The sequence below is a fragment of the Lepus europaeus genome, chromosome 13, assembly GCF_033115175.1.
Source record: "Lepus europaeus isolate LE1 chromosome 13, mLepTim1.pri, whole genome shotgun sequence".
NCBI classification, from domain to species: domain Eukaryota; kingdom Metazoa; phylum Chordata; class Mammalia; order Lagomorpha; family Leporidae; genus Lepus; species Lepus europaeus.
This window is the reverse complement of record NC_084839.1, coordinates 60,933,380-60,952,064: the sequence shown is the minus strand read 5'-3', so window position 1 is coordinate 60,952,064 and position 18,685 is coordinate 60,933,380. Positions and strand designations below refer to the sequence as shown.

Genomic DNA, 18,685 nt, shown 5'->3' with positions numbered 1-18,685 from the left:
GAAACAGGCTGAGAAGGATCTTCCATCCTTTGGTTCATCCTCAAATGACCTGCAACAGCCAGGGCTGGGCCAGGCTGAAGCCAGGAACCTGGAATTCCATCTGTCTCATGATGGTGACAGGGGTTGAGCCATCATGTGCAACCTCCAAGGATTTGCATTAGCAAGAAGCTGGAGGAGCCAGGTCTCAAACCAAACACTGCTTTATGGGATGTGGGTATTCAAGTGGTGATTTAACTGCTATGGCAAAAGCTTGCCCAGTCAACTTTCTGTTGTAAAATATTCATTGACATATGAACCGTGTCTGATAGTCTAAATTTTATTTCATGAGAAAAGAAGAAAATTTACTCCCAGTGAATCCAAAAAACTAACTTCATTTACTGTGGCTGTATCAGGAATGTGCCAGTGGTATCAGCTTACATCCTTGACTTTTTGTACCTATTTAGAAATCATTTTTTTTTACGATGTGTGCTACATTAATGTGCAAGGGTGTTTAAGTCATTGAGTAAAACTAATGTTTTTTACTCCCTTCAAATAGAATTTTTTCTTGGTTATAAAAGTAAATATAAATTTACTATAAACTGTTAAAAAGGTACAAAAAATGAAATGTTAGTAATAATCCTAGAATTTAGAAGTGTCCATTTTTTCATATTTTTTTTAAAAATTGAGGTGGCACTAAACAGAGTGTTCCATAATGTCTTCACATAACAGTATTTCACTTAAAAGCCTCATCTAGGGTTTTAGAAATCCAAGCAGCATTTTATATTCAGAAACAAGCTGATTTGTCCTACTTCATATTTCAGGCAGTTAAATAACTTTATCATGAAAAGAAGAGCATTTTACCTGTGATAGGTGTTGTGATACAGCTGGTTAAACCTCTATATGGAAAGCCCTCGTCCCGTATTAGAGTGCTAGTTTGCGTTCTGGCTACTCCACTTACATGCCAGCTCCTTGCTCCTGTACCTGGGATGATGACAGCTCCCATGTGGGAGATCTAATGGAGTTCCTGGCTTCTAGTTTCAGCCTGACCCCAACCCTGGCTGTTGTAGCTATTTTGGGAGTGAACCAGTTGATGGAAGATTTCTGTATCTCTCTTGCTTTCGCTCACTCACTCACTCTACCTTTCAAATAAGTAAATGTTTTTTAAAAAGACATTATGAAACTGTTGTAGTGGGAGAAGCTACCACCTGTGACCCCAGTATCCCTATAGGTGCTGGTTTGTGTCCTACCTGCCCCACTCCCCCGCCCCCCTTTTAAGATTTATTTATTTATTTATTTTGAGAAGCAGAGTTAAGAGGGAGGCAGAGAGAGAGGTCTTCCACGCGCTGGTTTATTCCCCAAATGACTACAATGGCCAGAGCTGGGCCAGGCAGGAGCCAGGAGCCAGGAGCTGCTTCTGGGTCTGCCACGAGGGTGCATCTTCTACTGCTTTTTCCAGGCCTTTAGCAGGAAACTGGATCAGAAATAGCCCAGTCCTGGATGTTGTAGCGATCTGGAGAGTGAACCAGTGAGTGGAAGATCTTTCTCTCTGACTTTCAAATAAAATAAATAGTTCTGAAGAAAACACATTTTACCTAAGTGGAATTTTTAATCTAAAATCTGTTTTTGTAATTTTAAAATTATTTTATTTATTTGAAAGTCAGAGTTACACAGAGAGAGGAAAGGCAGAGAGAGAGAGAGAGAGAAAGAGGTCTTCCATCCGATGGTTCACTCCCCAGATGGCCGCAATGGCCAGAGCTGCGCTGGTCCGAAGCCAGGAGCCGGGAGCTTCTTCTGAGTCTCCCACGTGGGTGCAGGGGCCCAAGGACTTGGGCCATCTTCTGCTGCGTTCCCAGTCCACAGCAGAGAGCTGGATCAGAAGTGGAACAGCTGGATCTTGAACCAGCGCCCATAGGGATGCCCGTGCTTCAGGCTTGGGCGTTAACCCGCTGTGCCTCAGTGTTGGCCCCTGTAATTTTTTAATTAATACTCTTCCAAGGGCTCTTAATAGTGATGTTTTAAAAGGTATAGTAGAATTCCGCCCCCGGGTCAAGTCAGTGGGCTGCACAGCGCCTTTGGGGCGAATCCCAGTGCTCCATCGAGGGCTGATGCAGCCACGCCTGGCCGTGGTGGTGGTGGTGGGGGAGTGAAGTGAGGGCCTGTTCACGGTGCCTGGCCTTTTCACCTGCTGGTGTGCGGGTCTCTCCTTGTGGGAGCGCTGGGGCCATGGCAGGCTCTTTGGCCGGATCTTGGTTGAGAGGAGCACCTCAGAAATGGTAACCAAAAGAGGCATTATGCTCCCTGAAAAATCTCAAGGAAAAGTATTGCAAACAGTGGTAGTAGCTGTTGGGTCAGGCGCTAAAGGAAAGGGTGGAGAGATTGAACCAGTTAGTGTGAAAGTTGGAGATAAAGAACTTCTTCCAGAATATGGAGGCAACATAGTTGTAGACAACAAGGATTATTTTCTATTTAGAGATGGTGGCATTCTTGGAAAATATGTAGATTGAAATCCTTGTTGAGGGGCCAGTGCTGTGGCACAGCAGGTTAACACCCTGGCCTGAAGTGCTGGCATCCTAAAAGGGCGTTGGTTCGAGACCCAGCTGCTCCTCTTCGTATCCAGCTCTTTGCTGTGGCCTAGGAAAGCAGTAGAAATTAGCACAAGTCCTTGGGCCCCTGCACCTGCGTGGGAGACCCGGAAGAATCTCCTGGCTTCGGATCGGCCCAGCTCCTGCTGTTGTGGCCATCTGGGGAGTGAACCATCGGATGGAAGACCTCTCTAGACTCTGTCTCTACCTATCTGTGTAACTCTTTCAAATAAATAAAATAAATATTAAAAAAAAAAAAAGAAATCCTTGTTGAAACAGCATCACATGAAGCTTCCCGTTCCACTGCAGTTCTGAAATCTTTCCTCATGTAAATAATTTCCATATCTCTTTTATAATAAATTAATGCTATCTAAAATAATGACACCCATTGTCTCTAAACTTTAGTTTCACTGTTCTGGTGTTAAAAAAAGAAAGAAGTAAATTTTAGTGCTGGCATGTAAAAATAGTATAGGAATGAGTATGTATGTGTATCATTGAACATCAAGATTATGTTCAGATCATAAATAACAGATATAGAGCTCTAAGCTGAAAATTGAAACAAGGATTCTGGGATTGGCCCTTCCACTGTTTTATACTAAATAGTTTATATTCTCATCTCTTTATTTTATTTTATTTTTTGACAGGCAGAGTTAGACAGTGAGAGAGAGAGACAGAGAGAAAGGTCTTCCTTTTTCCGTTGCTTCACCTCCCAAGTGGCCACTACAGCTGGCATGTTGCGGCCGGCGCGCTGCGCCAATCCGAAGCCAGGAACCAGGTGCTTCCTCCTGGTCTTCCATGCGGGTGCAGGGCCCAAGTACCTGGGCCATCCTCCAGTGCCTTCCCGGGCCACAGCAGAGAGCTGGACTGGAAGAGGAGCAACCAGGACAGAATCCGGCGCCCCAACTGGGACTAGACCTCGGGGTGCCAGTGCCGCAGGCTGGCTCAGCCCCAGCCTTGGGGCCAATTGGGGAATGAACCAGCAGATGGAAGATGGATCTCTCTTTTCTCTTTCCCCTCTCTCTGTAATTCTGCCTTTAAAATGAGTAAATAAATCTTTAAAATAGTTAAAATTACATGTAGGCTTAAAAACTTAATGATCCAAACTCTTGAGAAACAAAGAGTAAATACATTTATTTAAGGTCTTAAATTAGTCTTGACTCTTACTAAATTTTGCTATTTCAGTTTCTAATTTTAGATTTGCATATGGCCTTGTCTAAATACTGATGGAGTTTGTGGATTCAAAAGGCTTCCATAGCCTAGGCAGCTCATGCATGTCAAGAGCCTCAGGTGGTCAGTGACGTCATACGTAAGAGTGTTAATTTCGGGTGGTCACTAACGTCATACATAAGAGTGTTAATTTTTTTTATTTTTATTTTTTTTAAGATTTTTATTTATTTATTTGAAAGTCAGAGTTACACAGAGGAGAGGCAGAGAGAGAGAGAAAAAGAGAGGTCGGTCAGTCAGTCTTCCATTCGATGGTTCACTCCCCAAATGGCCGCAATAGCTGGAGCTGTGCTGATCCGAAGCCAGGAGCTTCTTCTGGGCCTCCTACGTGGGTGCAGGGGCCCAAGGGCTTGGGCCATTTTCTATTGCTTTCCCAGGCCATAGCAGAGAGCTGGATTGAAAGTGGAGCAGCTGGGTGTCAAACCAGCATCCATATGGGATGCTGGTGCTTCAGGCCTGGACGTTAACCCGCTGTTCCACAGCACAGGCCCCAAGAGTGTTAATTGTTAAATTAACTACAAGGAGTCACTGAGCACTAACTTCCCATGTAGGACCTCTGTCAGTGAGTTGTATTATGAGAGTTAACTGTAAAACTTGTTCTCAGGTTTGTGTGTGTGTGCATGTGTGTAAACTGTTGAAATCCTTGACTTAGTATAGAGTTGGTCTTCTGTGTATAAAGTTAATTGAAAATGAATCTTAATGGAGAATGGGACTGGGAATGGGAGCGGGCAGAGGTGGTGGGGTGGGGAGGGCGGGTATGGTGGGAAGAATCATTATATTCCTAAGGTTGTACTTAAGAAATTTGTGTTCTTGGGCCGGCGCCGTGGCTTAACAGGCTAATCCTCCGCCTTGCGGCGCCGGCACACCAGGTTCTAATCCCAATCAGGGCACCGGATTCTATCCCGGTTGCCCCTCTTCCAGGCCAGCTCTCTGCTATGGCCCGGGAAGGCAGTGGAGGATGGCCCAAGTGCTTGGGCCCTGCACCTGCATGGGAGACCAGGAGAAGCACCTGGCTCCTGGCTTCGGATCAGCACGATGCACTGGCCGCAGCGGCCATTGGAGGGTGAACCAATGGCAAAAAGGAAGACCTTTCTCTCTGTCTCTCTCTCTCACTATCCACTCTACCTGTCAAAAAAAAAAATAAAAATAAAAAAATAAATAAAAAAAATAAAAAAAAAAAAGAAATTTGTGTTCCTTAAATAAAAGGTTTTTTTCCAGGGGAGGGGGATACACTTTAAGCTACCCCCCCACCCCCCAAAAAAAAGACAAATATAGCCGGTGAGTCACACAGTGTGAAGATCACCCAAGCAGCTTGTTAGAGAGGGAACAGACACAAGGGGCAAAGGCCTTCTGAGAGGCCCTTGTGAGAAATATTTAGACAGTGTTAAAAGTGAAACCTCTAAGTGGCATGGTGGAGAATTGGGGTGGAGGGTACTCAGAGCAGAGAAGATTGTGTCATGGACATGAGATCTTTGACCCCTCATTGCAGAGATTCATCTGCAAAGGAAGAACTCTCTAGGTTTTCCCTTGTTGAGGCAGACTCTGAGTTTCATCCCAATCTCTTGCCTCTGAATTTGGGATCAGAGGAAGCACATTCCAAGGCACGTTTGCTGTTCACCTGTGAGCAAGTCACGTCTGTGTTTTCTCATCTCTCAGACTGGTCAATGTGACAATAGTACATCCACTATCAGTGTTGTGAGATGAAATGAGTTAAAAATGTGAAAATGCCTCACACAAGAAGAAAAAAGGAATTCCCAAGTAGCGGCCTCACCCACTGTGCACAGCATCTGCCCCAGATTGTCTTATACAGAGTACTTAACTCTTCAAAGTATTTATGATGGCTTTGAACTATGAATGGTTAGATATGCAAATAATATTATAAAATAACATTACTGTGTTCATAAAATTTAAAAATGGTAATTGAAAAGGATGTTTTTTTAAAATTGCCTATTTCTTGAAACCATATGTAACACAATTAGAAAATATTCATAAATTTTGCAGCCTCATGGTTGCTCATATAGAGAAGTTCATTTTTCTTTTTTATTTGACAGAGTTAGTGAGAGAGAGAAAAAGAGAAAGGTCTTCCTTCTGTTGGTTCACTCCCCAAATGGCTGCTATGGCCGGAGCTACGCCAATCCGAAGCCAGGAGCCAGGTGCTTCCTCCCGGTCTCCCATGCGGGTGTAGGGCCCAATCACTTGGGCCATCCTCCACTCCCTTCCCGGGCCACAGCAGAAAGCTGGACTGGAAGAGGAGCAACCAGGACTAGAACCAGCGCCCATATGGGATGCTGGCGCCGCAGGCAGAGGATTAACCAAGTGAGCCACAGTGCCGGCCCCGAGAAGTTGATTTTTAAGTTTTATTTACATGAAAGAACAGATTTCATATATTTCATAGTTCTAAGCCCATAATGATAATTTCCACCCCCTCTCCCTCCCTCCTCCTTCCTTTTTTTTCTTTTAATTTTTATAGTAATATACTTTCAGTTTACTTTGTAGTCATAGGCTTAATCCTCAACTAAATAAAGAATTCTGCAAGTCATTAAGCAGAAAGATCACTGTTCCATGGGAGTATAGACAAAGGCTATATATAAACAGTCAAAACTCAAGATGTCAATTTCACTCATATACATTACCGTTTGCGTGTGTGTGAGAAGTTGATCTTTAATGATGCCTCACACAATATCTGTGGCCCAGTGCAGTCTTTTATTACAACAGAGTCCAGTATAGCCAATTCAGGAGATTTTTTTTTTTAGCGTTGACTTCATCCATCTCAGCATGCTCAGGAAGATTGGTAAATTCAAGCCATTTGTTGTGTTGAAATTATTGTTTAAAAACCTACCAACTGGGCCGGCGCCGTGGCTCAACAGGCTAATCCTCCGCCTAGTGGCGCCGGCACACCAGGTTCTAGTCCTGGTTGGGGCGCCGGGTTCTAGTCCCAGTTGCCCCTCTTCCAGGCCAGCTCTCTGCTGTGGCCCGGGAGTGCAGTGGAGGATGGCCCAAGTGCTTGGGCCCTGCACCCGCATGGGAGACCAGGAGAAGCACCTGGCTCCTGGCTTCGGATCAGCGCAGTGCGCCGGCCGCGGCGGCCATTGGAGGGTGAACCAACGGCAAAGGAAGACCTTTCTCTCTGTCTCTCTCTCACTATCCACTCTGCCTGTCAAAAAAACAAAACAAAACAAAAACTACCAACTAGGGCCTGATGTTGTGTGCCTAGTAAAGCTGCTACCTGCGACACTGGTATCCCATGTGGGCACCAGTTTTGTGTCCTGGCTGCTCCACTTCCAATCCAGCTTCTTGCTGATGGCCTGGGAAAAGCAGTGAAAGTTGGCCTATGTGGGTGACCTGGATGAAGCTCCTGGCTTTGGCCTGGTTCAGCCATGGCCATTGAGGCCACCTGGGGTGTGAACCAGCAGATGGAAGACCTCTATGTCTCTCCTTTGTTCTCTCCAACTCTTTCAAATAAATAAATAATCTTAAAAATAAAACGAAATCTACTCACTATAATAGTGTCAATGCTATGACTGTTCTTGCTACAGAAATATAAATTCTTAACAGGTACTCACTTTTAATGTTCATTATTCTTAAGAATTTATTTGGTTAAATTAAGAATGAACTGCACCCCATGGGAGACCAGGATAAGCACCTGGCTCCTGCCATCGGAACAGCGCGGTGCGCCGGCCGCAGCGCGCCTACCGCGGCGGCCATTGGAGGGTGAACCAATGGCAAAAAGGAAGACCTTTCTCTCTGTCTCTCTCTCTCTCACTGTCCACTCTGCCTGTCAAAAAACAAAACAAACAAACAAAAAAAACCACAAAAAAACAAAAAAAAAATACCAAAGTCAGCTGTACTGCCTAAAGGAATTTGTTTGGTATTAAGGATCAATCATACATTAAGGATAATAGCCTAAAAGAATCTTAAACCGGAATGGATTTCAATTATGTAGTTGATTATATCCTTCAGTTTCTTTCTGATTTTGAGTTAGGTCTAGTGGTAGTAGATGTACATGATCAACATAATTTTCAGTGTTTCTGTAGAATGCTTTTGTACATGCTCGGAATGTTGGTAAAGTTCTGTAGCTTGTATAAATAGCCTGTGATTTCACCACATTTCTTTTTTTCTTTTTCTTTTTTTTTTTTTAAATTTATTTGACAGGTAGAGTTATAGACAGTGTGAGAGAGAGACAGAGAGAAAGGTCTTCCTTCCTTTGGTTCACTCCCCAAATGGCCGCTACAGCCGGTGCTGCGCCAATCTGAAGCCAGGTGCCAGGTGCTTCTTCCTGGTCTCTAATGCAGGTGCAGGGGCCCAATCACTTGGGCCATCCTCCACTGCCCTCCCGGGCCACAGCAGAGAGCTGGAAGAGGAGCAACCTGGACTAGAACCCGGCGCCCATATGGGATGCCAGCGCCGCAGGTGGAGGATTAACCAAGTGAGCCGTGGTGCCAGCCCCCCACCACATTTCTAGTTTAAAGTATTTATAACACAAGCTTTCAGAAGTGAAATGTTAATATTTTTTGAGAAAAATTCCAGGGATGCTAGGAAAGGATTGTCAAAGCCCTTCATTGGAGGATTGCTATAAAATAATAATTTGCTCTTGGAGAATTTGAAGGAAAGACCAATAATTTATTGTCAAGAACAATAGAAAGTTGAGTTGACTTTCCTGTATTCTGATGCTGTAGAGAAATGGGAATTTTTTTGTTTAAAGGTTATTTATTAATGTATTTATTTGAGAGCCAGAGGCAGAGAGAGAGAGGGATTGCTTCCATTCCCTGGTTCCAAATGGCCACAAAAGCCAGAGGAGGGCCACGTTGAATCCTGGAGCCAGGAACTCCACCCTGGTCTCCCAAGGGGATGGCAAAGACTCAAGTATTTGAGCTGTCATTTGCTGCTTCCCACAGGGAATTGGGTCAGAAGCAGGATAGCTGGAATAGGAACTGGCACTTTGATATGGGATACAAGTGGCCTGAGTGGCAGCCTAACCTGCCTGCCCACAAGGAATGGAATTTATGTAGTATTTATGTAGCATAGTCTTTTGGACTTTCCAAGAATGTGTATCACTTAATGTTTCCTTTCATTCTTCCCTTAGAGGTTTACTGAACTCAAAGATCATGGGGTAATATTTCCTTTTATATAATTCTGTCATGTTCAGTGATTCATGAAAAGGGTTGCTCTTGGTTGCAGTTTTGGTTTCTGTTAGTTTTTAGCTTGAGTTTTTCAGGAACTGTGGTCTTCACAGAAAGATGTTATCCTTGGCTGTATTTTTGTTGTTGTAGTACTTCGTAATGTAGTATGCTTTTTATTAATGTGATTTTCTTTTTTTTTTTTTGCAGTGATTATTTATTCAAGTTACTTCTGATTGGTGACTCTGGGGTTGGAAAATCTTGCCTTCTTCTTAGGTTTGCAGTAAGTTGAAATTGAAATGCCTTTACAGTTAATGGTATGCTTAATAGTATAATACTGTGTATATTTTCAAGGTTGATCAAAAGATTATTTAGACATAATTCTGCGAAAGTTATGTATTTAAAGCCTCCAATATGCATTTCCAGTTATCTTTACTAAGTTAATTGTGCTCTTAAAAAGTGAAATTATAAAGACACAGTGTGTAATATTCTTGGTAGAGGTCAATATGTACTTATTAAGTATTAAAGTAGGGAATATTTACTTAGCAATAATACTCAGACAAAAGGCATTTGCAAACTTTTTCACTGTGTTGACATTTGCTCTAGAACCTTTGTTGGTAACACTGCTCTTGGTGCTTTAATCACAGGGATAAAGGAGAACCATTTTCATTTAATAATGTATTTTCATGAAATAGAAAAATTGAGTAATTTCTTAGAAATTTTGTTCCTTTGGTATTCTTTCTTAAAAATCTGTATGAAGGAGGAAGTATAGTCCTTTAGGTTGTTGGAGTGTGGTTGATTGTCTTGAGAAAAAGAAAAACACTGTAGTTGTTTGGAGTTTTAAGTTGAACTAGCATTTTTTGTTTATTTTCCCAAACAACACTTTTTTTTTTTTTTTTTTTGAAGATTATTATTTGAAAGAACTACAGGCCGGCACCGCCATAGCGCAATAGCTAATCCTCCGCCTGTGGCGCCGGCACACCACATTCTAGTCCTGGTCGGGGCGCCGGATTCTGTCCCGGTTGCCCCTCTTCCAGGCCAGCTCTCTGCTGTGGCCAGGGAGTGCAGTGGAGGATGGCCCAAGTGCTTGGGCCCTGCACCCCATGGGAGACCAGGAGAAGCACCTGTCTCCTGGCTTCGGATCAGCGTGGTGCGCCGGCCGTAGCGCGCTGGCAGCAGTGGCCATTGGAGGGTGAACCAACGGCAAAAAGGAAGACCTTTCTCTGTGTCTCTCTCTCACTGTCCACTCTGCCTGTCAAAAAAAATAAAAATAAAAAAAATAAAAAAACTACAGAGAAGGGAGGAGAGACGAGAGAGATCTTCCATCCATTGGTTCAATCCTCAGATGTGTTGCAGTGGCCAGGGCTGAGCCAGGCTGAAGTCAGGAACTTCTTCTAGGTCTCCCAAATGGGTAGCAGGGGCCTCAGCACTTGGGCCATCCTCTGCTGCTTTTCCAGGTCTTCAGCAGGGAGCTGGATTGGAAGTGGAGCAGCCAGGGCATGAACCGGCGCCCATATGGAATGCTGGCATTGTAGGTGGCAGCTTTACTTGCTATGCCACAATGACAGCCCTTAACACCAGTTTTTTGTTTTCTTTTTTTTTTTTTTTTTTTTTCTTTTGGTTAAACTTGAAAGAACAGCTGGCTGGCACCGTGGCTCACTAGGCTAATCCTCTGCCTGTGTCGCCAGCACCCCAGGTTCTAGTCCCGGTCGGGGCACTGGATTCTGTCCCGGTTGCTCCTCTTCCAGTCCAGCTCTGCTGTGGCCCAGGAAGGCAGTGGAGGATGACCCAAGTGCTTGGGCCCTGCACCCGCATGGGAGACCAGGAGGAAGCACCTGGCTTCTGGCTTCGGATCGGCGCAGCGCGTCGGCCATAGTGGCCATTTGGAGGGTGAACCAACGGAAAAGGGAGATCTTTCTCTCTGTCTCTCTCTCTCTCTCACTGTCTAACTCTGCCTGTCAAAAAAAAAAAAAAAGACATCAATTCAACAGGAAGATGTGACTATAGTAAATACATATACACTCAATATCAGGGTACCTGGCTATTTAAAAGAAATGTAATGGATCTAAGTGGAGACACAGACTCCAATACTATAGTAGTGGGGGACTTCAACACCCTGCTTTCATTAGTGGACAGATCAACTAGACAGAATTAGCAAAGACACAACAGAGCTAATCTACACTATTACCAAATGGACCTAACATATCTATAGACCATTTCAGCCCACAATTGCAAAATACACTTTTTCATCAAAGCATGGAACTTTCCCTAGGATAGACCGTATGCTAGGCCATAAAGCAAGTCTCAGCATATTCCAAAAAAAAAAAAAAAAAAAAAAAAAAAAACCACAAAACAAAACAAAACTAAAAAAAACTTGAAAGAACAGCTGACAAACATAGTTAAAATTGTGTCTTTGGCAGACGTTTTCTTAAATGAATTGGGACTGTCATTTCAAGGAAAATAGGTATAGACATTTATTGCTTATAATAAAGTTCAAGTTTTCAATGGAGAATTAGAACTTAGAAAAGTTGTTCACCATTGTGAGATTGACAGTGTCCTCCATACTTAAGGCTTTTCAGATGAGATGAATGACAAGATTAATGTCATTTAAAAATATATGACATTTAATTTTATTTACTAGTTAAAAGAAGTACTAAGATAAAGCATAGGTGGCCCATTAATATTGGTGTGTAAGGTATGTTCCAAAATAGAAAAAAGCAAGAAAGAACTTAAATTGTATTTCATTGAAATTTGTTGAGCACATAAATACGTTAGAAAACAAATAGCACTAGCAAAAACTAATAAATGAGAGAGGGTTGATTTTTCTCAACTATGTGAAGCTAAGTTATACATCAGTAAAAAATATTATCATAGTGAAAATCTGGACAAGTCCATGAACAAGCAGTTCACCAGAGAAATACAACTGGCCAATAAATATGAAAAAATTCAACTTTGATTATAATTAAAGCATTTTAGCTTAAAGTAGGTATCACTTAATTGTTACTAAATTAGGAATATAAAAACTAAAGGCAATTATGATGACTAAATCAATACTAGTAAGCAGTTGGGAAAGTGGCCTTGTTGGAATTTCAAGGCAAAATCTTTGGAGAAGCCATAGATATAAATTAGAGGCTTCCAGTGTTGCTAAACAGAGTAACCAAGGAAATATTTTACTAATTTCTCATGCCTAAGCACTCCAAATAGGAACAGTTGTGATAAGAACGATAATGAAGTATATAGTAAGCTACAGGAGCACAGAGGAAAGAATCCTAATTACTTTGGAGAAGTTGTTTCAGTATTATTTGAGAATACAGTTGATGAATGAATAAAAATTGCCACATGACCCGGGAGCAGAGGTAGGCAGAAAGAGATGACTGAGACTTTTGGACAGAAGGAATAGTATGTGCCATGGCACAGAGGCATGAGAGGAAGGGTCATTCAGGGATTTGTAAGAATTCTGTATTTCTAGCCAAGCACTTGGCATGTAGAAGTGTTAGTTAAATGAATGCATGTTGCGTTCATTTTATTTTTTTAAAATGTTTTTATGGATTTATTTGAAAGGCAGAATGACACAGAGAGATTGATTGGTCTTCTGTCTTCTGGTTCACTCCCCAAATGGCAGCAACAGTCAGGTCTGGACCAGGCTGAAACCAGGAGCTAGGAACTCCATCTCAGTCTCTCACATGGATAGCAGAGGCCCAAGTGCTTGGGTCATCCTCTGCTGCCTTCCCAGGCACATTAGCAGAAAGTAGGATTGGAAGTGTACTAGCCAGAACGTGAGTCGATGCTCCAATATGGGATGCCAGTCTTGGAAATGGTGGTTTAACTGGCTGCTCATTCCATTCTTTATCTATTTTTGGCAAAGGCTTAAACTTACTAGGTACAAAACAAATGACTTAGAAAATGAAATCCTGGGGCTGATGCTGTAGCGCAGTGGGTTAACGCCTTGGCCTGAAGTGCCAGCATCCCATATGGGCGCCGGTTCGAGATCTGGCTGCTCCATTTCTGATTCAGCTCTCTGCTGTGGCCTGGGAAAGTAGTGCAAGATGGCCCAAGTCCTTGGGCCCCTGCACCCTCATGGGAGACCTGGAAGAAGCTCCTGGCTCCTGGCTTCGGCTCAGCGCAGCTCTGGCCGTTGCAGCCATTTGGGGAGTGAACCAGTGAATGGAAGACCTACGTATCTCTCTGTCTCTTTCTCTCTCGGCCTCTCCCCGCCTCTCCTCTCTCTGTGTAACTCTTGACTTTCAAATAAATAAATCTTTAAAAAAAAAAAAAGAAAAGAAAATGAATTCCTAGTAACAGTGAGGAGCATTTTGTCAAATTGCATCGAATGTGCCATTTACCCAGTGATTCTAGATATGCATAAATGTGGATGAATGAAGATAAGTTAGTACAGTAACCTCTAGACACTTGAAAGTCTCTCTAATCACATTTCAGTTTTCTTGGGAAATCTTTTTGTTCTAAACACATAAACTAATTAGATTTAGCATTATTAGACTTGTCTCCATGGTTTACATAACCTGTTTTTTCCTCTTAGTTGGGGGTGTTATAATGCAGGTTCCAAACATGATTTCTCCCTGCCCTCCCATGTCCTTCAGTATGCATTTCTAAAACTGGACATTTTCTTATAAAATGGCAATGCCACTGTCAACATAAAAATTAAGTAAATTTGCTTGACTGTCTCGAAAGTACTGTGTTGCTGTTGGTGTTTAATACCAGGATTCAAACACCTTCTCCTCTATTACTTGTTTTTCGTGTCATTGATTTTTTTGCAGAAATTGGGGCAGTTGTCTTATACATTGTCCAACATTCTAGGTTTGTCATTTTGCCTCTGTTTGGTGTCCTTATCACTCTTTTTGTAATTGAAAGTAAGTACTAGAGCTGTTTTGTACATGAGGTACCTACTAGCTGTTATTTGACTTTAAGATAAATGAATTAAAATTGAAAAACTTGAAAAATTCATTACACAAGCTACATGGGGTTAGTGGCTGCCATTTGTTTAGAAGATTTGTTTACTTGAAAGGCAGTGACACAGCGGGAGATCTTCTGGTTCATTCTTCAGATGGCTGCGATCAGTTGAGTCTGGGCCAGGCCAAAGCCTGGCCTGTCATGTGGGTTGCAGGACCCCAAGTACTTGGGCCATCTTTCGTTGCCTTCCCTGGCACATTAGCGGAAAGTTGGGTCTGAAGTAGAGCAGCCAAGGCTTGACGGGAGCGTCACAAGCTGCCGCTTAACCCACTATGCCACAATGGCTGCCATTTTGACTAGCACAGTTATAGAACGTTTCATCACTACAGAAAGTTCTTATTGATAGTGCTATTTTTTATTAGATTTAAGCTTGATGAGATTTAGGTCACTTTGATGATATCTTTGAGAGGCAGAGAGAAAACCGTAGTCAACTGGTTCACTCTTCCAAATGCCCACAACAGCCTGCAGCCCAAAGTCAGGAGCTGAGGATTGGTCCAAGTCTCCCATGTGTGTGGCAGGAACCCCATTTCTTGAGCCATTCTGCTGCCTCTCAAGGTCTGCATTAGAGGAAGCTAGACTCAGGAGTCACGGCTAGGAATCAATCAGGTATTCCACTGCAGGACACAGATATCCTAACACTCTTAACTGGTAGGCCAAACTCTTGCCCTATGGATTTAGGTCCATCTTTGTTAGAAAAATACTTCCTAGGTGGTGCTTTGTTGTTTAGGTGAAGATAACCTGGTCTCTCTATTCGTATGTCCTAGCACAAGAAGTATTTTTACTTAAAAATAAGTCTTATTTCCATTCTGAGTATAAGAATTATGCCAAATACTTGAGAAATAGATATAATTTAAAAATGTAACAAAAAATTGTCAAGAAACATGTTCACATGAAAACTTGAACACAGATGTTCATAGCAACATTTTACATAATAGCCAGAGTGGGAGCAATGAAAATGTTCATCAAATTATGGATAAATGAAATGTGGTATATTCATATAGTATAATACTGTTTTGCCATAAAAAGGAATGAAATACTGACAGGCTACAACATGGGTGAACACCGAAACCATTGTGTTATGTTAAATGAAGGAAGCTGTTCATAAAAGACCATGTACTATATGATTCCGTTTATTTGAAATGTCCAGATTAGGCAAATCCATAGGCACAGGAAGCAAATTAGTGCTTGGCTAGTGTGAAGGAAAGAGAAATAAGAAGTAGCTGCCAACGAGTACAGGTTTTTTTAAGTGAGATCAAAGTTTTCTGTAGTTAAATGGGGGTGATAGTTGTACAACTTTGTGAACATACTAAAAATCACTGAATTGTATATTTCCAAAGATGAACTTTGTTACATGCATTATAGCTCAACTTATGATAACTAGGAAATAAAAATTTATAAAAACCACAAGAATGAAAACTGATCATTGCTTTATGATATATCAGCTGGGTGAGTGGGGATCAAGAGTTTCACTGATTAGCAATTAGAAAAATCATCCAAATCAGTGGAAATTAAAAATCTTTTCCTATATGATGTTTGTATATAATTTGCCAAGAGATATTTGTCAAAAGAAGAGTTATTGAAAAAAAATTAAGCAAAGCAGCCACCATTAACTAGACAGCACTTTGTAAGCAGAATTGACATTAGTACCTGAGCAGGATGGCATGGCTATTGTCAGCTTGTTAGAAATTGTAAACCTTGTTTTATTAACTATCAGTAAATGTAAATATTATGTATTTTGGTTTACTCTTAAAAATTCTAATTGTTAATTTTTTTCCCTTCAGGATGATACATATACAGAAAGCTACATCAGCACAATTGGTGTGGATTTCAAAATAAGAACTATAGAGTTAGATGGGAAAACAATCAAGCTTCAAATAGTAAGTGATTTTTGGCTAGATTTTTTTTTAGTATTACATGTTACTTTGTGCATATATTTTAACATGTTAATAAATACAAATTATCTTAAGAATCCTACATCTGTTGATAGAGTGGTAGAATGCGAATTGTTCAGATCAAAAATAATTTCTATAGCCGGTGCCACGGCTCAGTAGGCTAATCCTCCGCCTGCAGCGCCGGCACCCTAGGTTCCAGACCCGGTTGGAGCGCTGGATTCTGTGCCGGTTGCTCCTCTTCCAGTCCAGCTCTCTGCTGTGGCGCGGGAAGGCAGTGGAGGATGGCCCAAGTGCTTGGGCCCTGCACCCGCATTAGAGACCAGGAGGAAGGAAGCACCTGGCTCCTGGCTTTGGATCGGTGCAGCGTCCCGGCCATAGCGGCCATTTTAGGGAGTGAACCAACGGAAGGAAGACCTTTCTCTCTGTCTCTCTCTGTTACTGTCTAACTCTGCCTGTAAAAAAAAAAAAAAAAAAAAAAAATTTCTATAACATCTTATTCCTCAATGAATAATAGTTTTCTCTTTTAGCTTTTCCTGTTCAGGTGTAACATCTGGTTCCTTATCAAAGTTGGTGATTGCAGAACATTCAGCAGGGTGGGATAGGAATGGAATCCAAATGCATACCCTGGAAGCCTCTTTCTGTGATTCATTCATTCATGAAGCACTTAGGGAAACACTGTATTACACCAGGCACTCAGATGGATTCACATAGTACATTAGGAAGAGATACCTTTTCAATGGAAGAGACAAACATGAGCTGTGACTATGAGGGGTAGGAAGAATTATATACAAAGGTAATACTCAGCACAGTTAGGATATAAAGCCAGGCAAATTTTCACAGTGGCAAAGAGGCATAAGTTTTGTTTTTTGGATGCTGTTCCTTACTGTAATCAACTACTTCTGTTAATTTCTGTCAAAAACCATTTCTTGAAAGTTGGCATTCAGTGTAGTGGTTAACATGCCCATGTTACATGTCAGAATCTTGCTAATGTTTATGAAAGGAGATAGAAGGAAAGTAATATTTTATTGAGTAGCTTCTAAATCAGGTACTGTGCTAGGTGTGTGTTGATATTTATTTGAAAGGCAGAGTGACAGAGAAGGAGAGACACAGCAAGAAAGTTTACTCCCCAGATGGCCCCAACAACCAAATCTGGGCCAGGCCAAAGCCAGGAGCTATGAACTCTATCCTGGTCTCCCATATACGTGGCAGGAGCTCAAGCACTTGAGCCATCTTCCGCTGCTTTCCAAGGCCATTAAGCAGGGAGCTCAATCAGAAGTGGATCAACTGGAACTCGAACAGGTGCCCATATAGGAGGCCCAGCCTATTATGCCTCAGTGCTGGCCCCATCCCCAAGATTTTTTTTTTCAAAAGATTTATTTATTTATTTATTTATTTGAAGGGGGAGGGGGAGTAGTAGTTGTTTAACAGTTAATTTTTCTTAAAACGTGGCATATTGATAGGCATTTGTTTTTGGTGTTTAGCCTAAATGGTAGAAGTGTGGTAAATTACTCTTAACATGAGTTATATAAAGCACTTGGCAGTCATCTTCCTTACAGTCTTTTCCTTGGGATTAAGCTAATGCTTGCCTGAGATGGTTAAAGTACTATCTTGACTGCCATTTCTTTGACTTAGGTCCTTTTGATGTTTTCCATGATGAAAAATGTACTGCCGGCTGGCGCTGCGGCTCAATAGGCTAATCCTCCGCCTGTGGCGCTGGCACATCGGGTTCTAGTCCCGGTCAGGGCGCCCCTCTTCCAGGCCAGCTCTCTGCTGTGGCCCGGGAGTGCAGTGGAGGATGGCCCAAGTGCTTGGGCCCTGCACCCATGGGAGACCAGGAGAAGCACCTGGTGCCGGCGCCAGCCGTGGCAGCCATTAGAGGGTGAACCAACGGCAAAAGGAAGACTTTTCTCTCTGTCTCTTTCTCACTGTCCACTCTGCCTGTCAAAAAAAAAAAAAAAAAGTACTGCCAAGGAAATGTGTGTGTGCACACGTGCGCTCTTGCATGCTGTCATGGCGCTTTAGAACCTGTAGAACCTGTAGCTTGCCTAACCAATTCAACCTGTCTGCATTTCATTGAATTCCTACTATGGTGTAACAGGCTGTAAGGAATGTGAAAAGTATGGCATAGTTTTGCTCTCAGGGCTTAAAATTTTGGCATTGGGGCTGGTGTTGTGGCATAAGAGGTAAAGCCAACACCTGGGATGCCGACATCCCATTTGGGCACTGGTTTGTGTCCCAGCTGCTGCACTTCTGATCCAACTTCCTGCTAATGGCCTGGGAAAAGCAGAAAATGGCTCTAGTATTTGGACACCTGCCACCCACATAGGAGACCTGGATGAAGCTCCTGGCTTCAGCCTGGCTGTGCCCTGGTAATTGTGGCCATTTGAGAATGAACCAGTGATGAAAAATTTTTCTCTTTCTCTTTCAAGTAAATAAATCTTGAAAATAAACAAAAAAATTGGCATCATTACCACAAGCTAAATTATAGGTACTACCTTCTTTTCTGGACTTTTTGGTATTTGGCAACTATGCAGTTTAGTAGTGTGAGCCTTGAAGGCTTATGTTTCCTTATCTCATCCTGATAATGTCCACAGTTATATAAACTACATCTTCCCTCATCCTGCACTTTGCCCCAACTGTGTTTTAATGGAATTGCTTGGACTTCTTGTTTTTCATAGTGGGACACAGCAGGCCAAGAAAGATTTCGAACAATCACCTCCAGTTACTACAGAGGAGCCCATGGCATCATAGTTGTGTATGATGTGACAGATCAGGTGAGTTCCAAGAGATTGTTAGAGGTTCCTTTACTATTTTTTATGGCAGAACTTTGTACTCTCCCAAATGTAAGTATGATTCACATAAAACATGTTTTTTTTTAGTAAACAGAAAACTTTGTAATTAGTTTTACATATGCTTTCAAGGG

At 42.2% G+C, this 18,685-nt stretch overlaps 1 protein-coding gene across 1 annotated transcript in view; it reads left to right on the top strand.

The window, feature by feature from the left end:
• RAB1A (RAB1A, member RAS oncogene family) overlaps positions 1 to 18,685 on the top strand; it is a 37,848-nt gene that overhangs the window by 16,689 nt on the left and 2,474 nt on the right. The window contains exons 2-4 of the mRNA XM_062209550.1: positions 9,113 to 9,185; positions 15,652 to 15,747; positions 18,441 to 18,536. Coding sequence (XP_062065534.1) covers positions 9,113 to 9,185; positions 15,652 to 15,747; positions 18,441 to 18,536 — 265 coding nt within the window. The remainder of the gene's footprint in view (positions 1 to 9,112; positions 9,186 to 15,651; positions 15,748 to 18,440; positions 18,537 to 18,685) is intronic.